The 12,052-nt window shown below is 28.4% G+C and overlaps 1 protein-coding gene across 1 annotated transcript; it reads right to left on the bottom strand.

The window, feature by feature from the left end:
* Positions 1-9,898: 9,898 nt before the first annotated feature.
* Positions 9,899-11,982, bottom strand: LOC129981657 (eIF5-mimic protein 2-like). Its single transcript, XM_056092588.1, has one exon. It carries the CDS (start codon positions 11,826-11,828, stop codon positions 10,572-10,574), a length of 1,257 nt encoding a protein of 418 aa, XP_055948563.1. The 5' UTR covers positions 11,829-11,982; the 3' UTR covers positions 9,899-10,571.
* Positions 11,983-12,052: the final 70 nt, after the last annotated feature.

Genomic DNA, 12,052 nt, shown 5'->3' with positions numbered 1-12,052 from the left:
CTATTGATTTTTATTTTGAAAATTGAATCTTTAGCCGAGTAATTTAAAATATAAATGAAATATTTTCATGGCACATTGTTTCCACTACATTTGTTTAATGTTAAATAATTTCTTAATTCTTATTTATTTCTTGCATTTTCTTATTATTCTGCCACTGGTCAAAAGTAAACTGAAGAGTTTCTTAGAGAATTAACATTTTTTTTTTTATTGAATTTTGTTGCAACTAAACTGTGAATGTGTTTACTAAGTCAGAACCCTTCGATAGTTTGTGCGAAATCAGCATCTAGTAGTTGCTATATGGCAACTAGTGGTAAAGGTGTTTGTATTATGATCTCGAAATCCATTTTAAACTGCACATTTTAGTTTATTAATTAAAGATGAGCATAAAGAATATTAGTCTTCTTCCCTTACGCATTTAAACATATTAAACAAAAAAGTAATTATGCAATTGAAAATTGATAGTGATAATATTTTATTTAAATTTATTATTTGCATTTTTATATTTAAATTGTGTAGTTTTATGGTCCCTAAATTTTGTAAAGAGTCCTTTAGATGTTTGCATTGGGGCAATAGAGCAAAACTGCATATCTGGTCATTTATTGCTTAATATCTGAGTAATCAATTAGTTATCCTATATAATTGATTTAAAGACGATACTCGTAAGTAGAGCTATGCTGATTTTCGATTCATCAAAAAAAATCAATTTTTTGTTATCAGTTTTTTAAAAATATCGATTTATATCAATATCATGAATCATGGTTCACGATGAATCGCAATACAATAAATCGATATTCACAATTTGTTTTCTTTTTAGTTTCCGATTAGTGTTAATTTTTATTTCTCTTCATTGGTTTTTACCTTCATACTTAATTTTTGTTAATATTTTTATAAATACTGTCATATTCTAATATATAAAAGTACTTGTTTTAAGTATATCATTTTGGAATAAACTGTTTTCTGTTTCCTAACTGAAAGACACTTTCAACAAATTTCTATTCAAATATAATAAAAGTATTATGTATCTTTCATTTATATTTACAATTCAAGTAAATTTTTTATACTTATAACTTTTTATACTTATAAATTTTCTAAACATGCAAAATATCTTTCAGAAATATTGGTAAAGCAGTTCTGTAATAATTTGTAATAAATTTTATGAATAATATTTAAAAATGATACAAATAATTGAACTCCAAATCTATTTAGAAACAGATGCTAAAAAATTATTTAATTAAAAGAAAATTTATATGATTTATCCAATTAAGAAATTGCAGTTCAATTGAAATATCAAACAAGATATTAATTATTACATTAAAACACATTAATTTAAATTTGAAATTCATAGCGAATATGTTTAATTCGAACGTCGCCATCATTTCAAGACATCAGCAACAAGAAATCTACACCTCCTAAAACGATAACCATTAAGACTAGGAATTTCCAATTCCCTTCAAAACTAGTTTAAGTGCGCGATCGGTCTTGATCGAACTCTCGATATTTCTTGATTATTCGATACATATCGAACTGTCGATACTAATCGAATTTGATCTTATTGAAGTTAAGACCAGAATCGAAAAACATTCCTTTTTACTTGACGTTTCTAAAACTTCTTTGTGTTAATGGTCTATAATCTGTGTAAATAAAATAGGCATTTCAAGGTCCCATGATTTTCCCATTCATCACACTTTTTCGTTACCATGGTTTTGGCAAATCTTGCTTTTCCCCCACACCATTACGTTTCAGTTACAAGTCGGAATAAGAAGGGAAAAAAAAAAAAAAAAATGGATATTCTGGCTACTATTTTAAAGCTAATATGTTATCAGAATCATGATTTTCTATGATATTTAATAAAGGCTTTATAAATATTTTAACGTAATAATTTTTGTAGTTAAAAATTGAAATGGCAATGTAAGCAAATTTCTTTGATCTAATTTTGGTGTCGTTATGAGGAATATTTTTGTTTAGAAACCATGACACAATGTCAACTTTTTTTTTTTTTTTAGTCTTTGTAGAAAAAATTTTTTTTGCATATATAGAATAATAGCTCCCACAAAATCCATATCAATGACGGATGGTTCGTCCTGTATCCTCTGAGTAAATCAAGAAACACTTTTTAAAAAAGTTCACTCATCTCCTTGTGATAGTCAACTGCACTTTTCAATTGAAATACAAGTTGTGCGGATGAAAGAAAATCTTGATCAAATAATCAATCTAGAACCTTTCTCCAATAAAACTTTATAAACTTTTCGCTGGTGAAACTTTGCCAAATAAATTTAGGTTAATGGTTAGTTTTTACGCAAGTTCCATCAAAATATATTACTGGCCACGATAAAGAATCGTTTCTCACGTTGTGCAATTTTCTCAAAAACCTTACACGAGGAACAGTAATGTTCCTTTTCGTTAAACGTTTACATCCATCATTACACTTTTTGTCAGAAAATCCCAACTTTATAAAAATTACCCACAATAATTTTGCGCACCCAGAAAAACCAATTTGTTTTTTATTGAGCAAAACTCTTGATTTTACCACTGCTGGCAGGGCCGACCACCTGGGGGTGCGGCGGATACTATGCACCGGGGCCCTGTGATTGAAGGGCCTCAATGTGATTAAGAACTAAAATAATGTTCTGGGTGGTAATAACGGAATAGAAAGAAGAGAGGGAGAAATTTAACTGGAACAATTGATGGGTTTTGAAATATACGGAGTTTACAGTTTAGAGTAAGTGTACAACGTATAAACATAAAGTACGGTTATTTATCTCACCTAGTATAATTGCATATATTACTTTGATAATGCATACTATAAAATGTTTAATATTGTTAAGTCTAATCATGTCCATGCCAAGGAAGTATCCTTTTGGGTGTAAAAACTAGGTTTCAAAAAAGAAAATTAGTAGAAAGGAAAGAGGAAAAGCTAAATTTCAAAAAGTCATGTCTACGAAGTAATTCTGTCCATGAAACTGCTTCGACTTCAGAAGTTATAATTCAAGCTTCAACTGGCGAAGAAAGTTTCGCACAAACTACACAATCTTGCAATGGAAGTGTAGAAACTGTGAAAATCTTTGCAGAACCGTATATTTATACAAATATAATTGAATAAGAAAATAACGACGAAAATGACAATAACAAATGTGATTAAGTGCAAATAAGTGATTCAGGTTATCAATTATAATAACCAAGCATTATAACTGATAAGTTTAAAATGTTTTGTATTAAAAACAGACCTGCACAACTCAATGGAATTTTTGCTAAGAATGCTGAAGGTAGGTCATTTTCCACCACTTACTACTTTAAAAAGAAATGCCAAGTATTGAAATGTAACTTCGTAGCTGGTTGATTTACTCAAAAACGCAAAACTCGATATTTTGTTTTTGCTGTACATTATTTTTCAGAGGAAATGAAAAATCTACACGATTAATAAGTAGTCTATATAATTGTATAATATAACTGTATAATCGTGTCTTTAATAACAGGAGAGAGTTATCAACTGTAATTCAAGATCATAAGCATTCTATTTGTCAATTCATTTATTGCTTGGAAAGAATTACTGCAGCGACTAAATTTACGTCCGACTACTGATAAAACAAATCAAATTAATATAAATAAGGTAACGGAGCGACTTAAATTACTGTTCCAAAGAATTGTAGATGTGTCTTAATTTTTAGCATGTAATAATCTGCCACTTCGAGGAAACCATGAAATAATAGGAACGCCTAATAATGGACATTTTTAAAATTTAATCGAATTATTAAGCAAATACGGATAAAACTCACTTTTTGGGAGGAATAAGCTTATAATAGCTTCGAAAGAAAAAAAAAAAAGTATTTAACTTCAAGAACACGCGCCTAAAAATGAAGATAGGGTAGTTCATATTCAAGATCTAATTGTTTTTTTAGTAAAAAGTAATGTTTTTTTTTTAAAATCCTAAATATACGCTGAAAAATAAATACATGGGAAATTTAATGTTTACGTAGTTAATTATTCACAAATATTATAATATATTTACAAAATATTTTCTCCACCCTTCCTTAAGAAAAACAACATCTTTGTATCTTTTCTAAATTCTATATTGTTTGTGTCCGATCTATAGTGAATTTTTGTTGTGCATGCCCGCTTATTAGTCTCACATTCGAAATAAGTCATTATCATTGCCATTATTATAACAGATATTTTATATAAGGAATTACGCTAAATTTTTTGATGAAAACATCGAATATTTGTTTTTTATTTATTATTCTGGGTTTCTAAAATCTTTTTTTTATAAAACTTTTTAAACTTAGTTTCCACATTCATTTTACATAGCTTCCATGATAAGAGCATAAATTTGTTCATTTAACATAACATCATGCTTTGTTTCTATCTATATACTACAACCTAGAATGAAGTATAATTATATTTTTTCCAAAATTAGATCTCAGTGAGAGTAAATCTCGAGTCTCATAACAAAAATAGACTCAAATATTGACAATTTTTTGATAGTCAGTAAAAGAAACAGAGAACATTTTTTTTCACAAATATCGTTGTAAATTTTTAACAATGAAAGAAAGGGTCAGTATCTGAATGGAAAAAAAAAGGCTAAATAATACTTCCTTTCCTTTAATTAAATGTAAAAATTATTTATAATGAGTTATTTTGATGCCAAATTAGAGAAATTGTGCTTGCTGCCCTGTCGGATTTGTCTTGTTCCCCAGTCGGCAAATCTCTATCGCCGCCTCTGAATACAGACATAAATTCGCTTTACTGTTCTTGGAAATATCACAATTTTTGGCTGCTGCTTTCTGTGCCTGGATAAATAATTCTTTTACCGTAGAATTCGGTTTAGATGACACCAACTCTTTTAAATAAATGTACACACTGCATGCAACCATCTTTGATAGTCTCCTGAAGTCAGGATTATTCACGATAGTAGAGCTAAAAAGCAAACACGAATTAACTTATAATCGAGAAAAAATGAAAAGCGATTAAACTACAACGCGAGAGGGAGAAATCAGAAAGCTGTCGAAACTCCTTACCGTCTGTGTAAAAAAAAAAAAAGAAGAAAGAAAAAACAGTGCCGTTTGCAGCACTGTTGCTAGGGCGACGAAGTAGAGTAGATGACCTTGAGACGCCTATTATATTTACAGACTACAGTTTTATAGGCGATGGGGGGGGGCATCATAGTGAAAAGGGTGTTAATGTATTTGTTATTTTCTAAAGCTCAATGCAATTGAGAACACGAAAAAATATAGCTATTTACTCTTCCGAAGACACTGATGATAAATGAAGGCGGGAAAAAAAATCATACGATATCCGAGCATATTTCAGCCTCGTTACGCCAATCTATACTAAAATTCATTAACTTAACTCTCTGATATTGAGTTACTATATTCACAGGTAGGCAGAACTGAAGATTCACCCCCCTCCCCTTAATATCAGGGAGCTCAGAAAAACATGAAGATTCACAAAATCTCACAATTGAGCATTTTTTAAGATTCACTATTTTACTTACAGAGAGTAAAAATCAGTTATTAAAGTTGAACCATGCTATATTTCCTAGCTCATTAAATTTTTCAATGATTGCTTATTGAATTATATATAATCATCAAATTATGCAATATGAATGTAATACTAACAGCTTTCTTAATAATTAGCAAAAATGTTAGTATTCTTTTAAAATTTAATACATCCAAACAGGAAAATTTTATGACTAATAAATGCATTAATAATGTTAATGTGTCATGTCTTCAATAAATCAATGAACCAATTTTGAAAATTGAAAAATTTCAAAAAATAACAACACTAATTTATTTTAGAAACTGAATTTCCAATTATGAAACTTCTCACAATGATACCTATATATTTTTCCATGCATAATTAATATAAATATTCTCGATTTAAAAAGTAAAATTTTTTCCAATATTACAACCTTTTTTCAGAAATAAATTCACTAATAAAAGTTTTTACTTCATAGCATGATTTTTTGGAAATAGGATACATTTTAGTACATTATTAATGATGAAAATATTAGGTTCTTTCAGCCAATATTGAAACTCCATGACCTGGAATGATTTAAAATGTCAGCTACATGTAGGCTCTATAGGATAATGGTTAGGACATATCACAATCGAGTCCATTTTCCAATATTTAAAATATATTCAAATAATTGGATTGTAATTAAAAAAAATATTTTCATGGACCAAAATCTGCATCATCAAACTTTTTGTTTCATTAAATCTCAAACTAACAGTATTTGGAATTTAATTTCACTCAAGTTTCCAAACTGTATGTTAGGTATCATTTTTTTAGCATCCCACTATGTTAATTAAAATAATGAAGTTCAAATATTTTTACAAAATATCTTTTCAAATGGAGTACTTCTATAATATCAATTGGTTAAAAATTGTATTAAAATTATTATAATTTTACATAGCATTTTATGTTAGATTTATTTTGGATTTCTGATCTTACAAGGAAGGATCAACATGTGAAAACATAAGTGAATACAGTACAAATTAATGATGCATGTTTCAAAGTTATTAAAAAATCTTTGTTTACAAATTTTGTTTCAAATGCAGCATTTCATTTCACTAAATAAGAATTCTGATCTAATACTTTTGGATACATTAGTACAGGACTTCTTACAGGTAAAAAAGTAATATAAAAATCCTAATATTTCCTTATCCTTTTTTTATTATTATTATTCTAGCCTTTAGTAGCTCTAATCCATCATCTTTAAAAATGAAAGAAATGTCATGTTTTGTAAATTTCAACCAACTTTTTTCGTAAATTCAAGTGCAGAAATCTCATTAATAAACTGCATATTGCTTTATTTTTTATGAAGAATATATTTTAAAACTATTATTTATTAAGTTAAATATTTTTTAAAAATATTTGAGATTTCTTAGTAGATATTTTTATTTAAAAAGAGTTGATCCTCAGAATTACTTAGTTGAGAGTTACAGCCAATTTTTTTTTTTTTTTTTTTCCCATACTGTCACCTTCTGGTGGCATTTTGCCCTAGCATTTAACTCTAAAAATATTAAACAGAATTTCTATAATGGTAATTAGAAAATAATATTTTTACAAAAGAATTTGAGCCTTAAAATTAATAGTTAAAGTAGCAAAAAATATGCTTAAGATATCTGATACCTTTCATGAAATTCATTCATTAAAAAAAAAATTTGTATTAATCATATAGCAACAATTTTCTATTAATGAGAAGTTATTACTCTGTCTAATGAAATACACATTATATAATAAATAGTATTGCACTCCAATTCGAACATTTGTAATAATGAAAGTAAAATTTATAAATAACATCCTTAAGAAAAAAGATAAGACTGAACAATAAACTAACTTATTCCTTTTTTTTTCCTAATAAAAACAATATATACCAATAAACACTTTACCATCATTATTTTCAATAATAGAAATAATTTTAAATTAACAAACAATCTGAAAACAAATTTCTGCAAAAGTTCCATTTTCATAATAATAATAAATCATTTTCTTAATTTTTATACTCATAATAGTACATTAAATAAATGTGTGATGAAAGCTCATAAGCCAGTTAACAGCTACACTACTCCAGCAATTGCTTTTGTATCTTGGTCATGTTACTGGGCTGTGAACCACAAGGACCCAGATTCTATCCTCGCTCATAACAAATTCACCACACATGCAATTTATACAAGGAAAATCTAACTAGAAAAATGATTCCTGGAAACAATATATAAATTGAATAAAGCAACGAAAATATAAAAAAGAATAATCTTTTTTTAAAGATGCATTAGAAATAAAACAAGATGGAAGATATGTTTTTAATTCTTAAACAGTCATGTTTTTCTGGTAATAATACCCCTTCAGAATATATCCAATAATATTTTTATAGGTTTAAAATTATATTTGAGCATTTAAAACCTACTAAATTGTCTTTATTTGAAAGTTTAGGCAAATTAAAAAGAATTTTAAGGTGAAAATTTAATATGATATTGTAATAGCACAAAATATAAATAATTTAATTATAGATGTATTTTGCCATTTTTGAAAATCTCTTTTCTTTTTATAGTTGCCAATCACTTCTCATTTGTTAAAGTAATTTTTTTAAAAAATGATGTACGACTGGAACTTGAAAAAATAAATATATCATGACTTTGTTGTTATAGTAAAACATCGTTAAAATTAGTAATTTATATCTGCAATTTGTTATATGATGTTGAATCCAAAAGCCAACAATAACTGCTTTTTTCAATATAATACATAACATTTGCAATTGAACAATATAAAAAAATAATAAAGCTTACCATTATACTGAAATGAATAGTCCTGATTATCATTTGATATTTTGCAATTAAAGATAGCTAATATACTTTAAGAAGTTTCTACTCTTAGTCTCATTAAAAACTCAAACTTGAACAAAACAAGCCTTCTAACAAAACTAACTAAATATACGAGTTTAATTGCTCCTAACTGTTAATCAATAAAACTATTAATAGGAATCTTCAGCTATAATGTTTCTTCTGAATACAAGACATGTTTCTCCTTCAAAATCTGTACTTGATCATTGCATATATTTATTTATATATCAAATGCATGTATATTTATAAATATTATTGTTTAATCAACACTATTTTGCAGAGCAACTGTCCTGAATTATCCATTTTTCATTCATAATTATTTAAAAGTTTTGTAAAACAATTCTGAAATGTATTAGTGACTAAGTACAAACTTCAAATTAATATGCAATACTTATGAGTATAATTTTCTTATAAACTGCCAAGTTCTAAATGCAAATATATTTATTGATATATATACACCTTTAAATATATATGTCATTTGCATATTCGTTGACAATGATCATGCTTCTATGTTAATTAAATAATAATGGATGATTCAAATATAAAATTACTATAAAAGCATATTTCCCAAATAAATCTTAATATTTTGTTTAATACAATTTTTTTTTTTTTACAGCATACTGTTTATTCTCGTACTCTAAAACCCTCAGCACCTTTGCACATGCACCAGGAAGAATTTATTTCATCGAAAAGGGGTGAAAGGAAAGTTGAAAATGTTTATATTTAGCAATACGATGATTTCAGATTATTCACACAAGTAGGAGATGTAATAAATGTCCATCTTTCTATATACCAACCCCTAGCAAAGTGACAGTCTCGTAACCTTGAAAAAAATAGTTACTAAGCTTTTTAAACATCTCTATTTAATAAATTACAAATACTTATAACTTTATAAAAAGTATTTTAGACTTGTGTCAATTGAAAATGAATTTAAATCTTTACAATTCCTTTAAAAAGATTTTTTTTTTCAATATTTTTACAAAAAGCAACTAAAAAGTGAGACAAAATAAAATTCTTCAAAATACCAGTTATTTAAAATTTCTTTAAACTCCTGAGATTTCTTTTGAAGTTGTTAAATTTGTAAACATTAAACAGGGCTTTAAAAAAATCATAACAAAATGTCATTTCCTGATATTTTATGAAGATGCTAAATAAAAACATTGAAAAATTATACATAGAAACAGTAATTTTAAGGAAATTCCTGTCCCATACCTACATATATGAATGGATCGAAGCAAGTATCATATCGCTCAAATCTATAATCATCTAATAATTAATTCAGCTATTTAAAAATTCTAATCTAAAAATTAAAAAAAAAGTTTCCCAAAAATTTTAACATATTTAAATCCCATTTCTAAAGCATCAAATAATTCATCATCTAATTTTTTTTTTAAGTTTTCATCTCTTAAAATCATATTTAAAAAAAAAATGTGGACTGAAGATGTATGATATCGATTATATACAACAGCTTTCACTATCTGTAAATCTTTCATAGTAATAACTAAATGCAGTTGATAGACAAAAAGAAAAGCTGTTAAACAATACAAAAGAAAAAAAAATCCTATTGCAATACAAATACTTTAATTAACTGAACCATATGAAATAGATATAAATAACTGTTACAACCTCAATGGATATTACTTATAAGCACATAAATAAATAAATGAAAAATCGAAAAAAAGAATTAAAAAAATGTACCTAATATTTTATTCCATTATAACTACATTTATAAAAGCAAATTGAGTGCTCTCTTTACCACATACACAAAAAAAAAAATAGTTAAAAGTACAGTAATGATAATATAGAATACACGTTTACCAAACCCTGAAGAGATTTTAGAATTGAATTATAAGAAAATGCATACAAAAATAAAAAATATTGATCTTATAAAAATTTATTGCTTATCTGATTTAAGATATTCGTTTTCTATTAAGTATATCATTCTGTAGGATCCATCTTTTAAGATAATACATAAATAAATACTTATGAATGTACCCGGAAAATATATTACCGAAAACAAATCATAAAATTGAATCAAACTGCGTAACACTGATTAAGATATATATTTCAATACAAAAATAATTCTACGCTGTGCATTTCATTATCCAATAACTATAAAAGGCTAAAACCTTAATAAAAAAGGAATAGCACCATTGCTGGTATCCAAATATTAAATTTATTTCTGGTTGCATTTTGAAATTATAGTCAGATATTGTTCCAAGTTTTAAGACTCGATTAATCCTCTTCTTCCGATTCCTCTTCAGCACTCTGTAACCATTCAACAAACTTCCTCGTTTGCTCTAGGAAAATACTTTTACCCTTGGAGGAATGGGCGTCTTTGTACCATTTCAAAATGGAGTCTTCACTCAAAACATCTGTTTTGTAAAAAAGAACCAGAATCTTCTCAAATACTTTCATAAATGCCATGTTATCATAGCAATACTCCTGAACTTTCACAAGGAGAGAAAGCTCTGCCTTTGTACTGGAAGTGAAGGGAGACAGCAGTGATGTATATTGACGCAGATGCTTGATAGCCTGCTCATGAACGAGCTCTTGCCTCTTGTTCCAGTCGACAATGGTCATCAGAGATGTCCACAACAGGACAGCAACTTCATGTTCTGGGATGGAATTCTTCTTCATTTGATCTTTAACATGGCCAATGACTTCATCCAAAGCAGTATTCTCCTTCAGGAGTTCACTAACTTGCTGTTGAAGCTCTTTCTTCACACTTTTGTTCTCTTGCGCTTTAAGGTTATCAGTTAATTGAGTCAAGCCATGAGACTTGAAGGTTTCACTCAAATACTCAACTGACCTCTTGCTAGTAGGAAGGAACTCAAGCAGCTTCGTGTCTAGGCCAGCTTTTCGGAGGGAAGCCCAGACAGCATTGCTGTCCTTTTCACCCAGCCATGTCTTGAATACATCAATTATGAACTCTAAAGCAATGCCATCTTTCACTAGATGATCTTGCAAGACTTTAGAGAGGACGCCAGCAGTAATCTGCCCTCCGGAGAGTAAAATAGCAGTAACTTTAGCAAGCTTTTCTCGTTGCTCAGGTGTGAAGCCTTTCAAAAACATAAACACCTTTTTGAATTCATCATCAAGGGTTTTCTCCAAATACTTATATCGCCTAATTAACTTCGTGATAACTTGGGCATAATTCTTTAGGGTTTCTAAATCGTTATTAGCAGCAAAGATGCACACCTCGCTTTTGTTTAACTTGAGTGAATCGAGATCAGCAATGGTACCTCCAGGGGCCAAAATTCCGCCAGCTAGCAAAATATCGAAAAGGACTTCACCGTAACGGCGATAATCTAATTTTGATCCAGCTGTATCCAAAAATTTAGAAACTTGTTCCAAATCAGATCCAGCTTCACTGAGGCCTTGTAGAATTGCGTCTCGAAAACTCCCAGGATCATACTTTTCCTTCTCGTCGCGTTTGCGGGTCTTGATTCGCTGACCCGAAAGTGTGGGTTTCTCGATTCTCTGACTCATTAATCAAGGAGGGTTTACGGATAAACTATTCCGCACACAGCTGTAAGAATTGAATTTATTTGTTTTGGAATTACTTATTGTAAATTTTAATTAAGATAACCGTTTCACAACCACCATGTGTGGATGAATAGAAGAGGTGGTTACAGTGAAAAAGATTGACGGTTAAACCTGCATCAGAATATAACGTAGTCTCTAACCAGTGCAGAGTATTGAATCGAAAATTT

The sequence above is a fragment of the Argiope bruennichi genome, chromosome 8 (assembly GCF_947563725.1).
Source record: "Argiope bruennichi chromosome 8, qqArgBrue1.1, whole genome shotgun sequence".
Classification (NCBI taxonomy): domain Eukaryota; kingdom Metazoa; phylum Arthropoda; class Arachnida; order Araneae; family Araneidae; genus Argiope; species Argiope bruennichi.
The sequence above is the reverse complement of the archived record's forward strand: the minus strand, read 5'-3'. Positions and strand labels throughout refer to the sequence as shown.

Coding starts and splice junctions, on each gene's coding strand:
- LOC129981657 (XM_056092588.1), bottom strand. CDS start 11,828: ATGAGTCAGAGAATCGAGAAACCCACACTTTCGGGTCAGCGAATCAAG.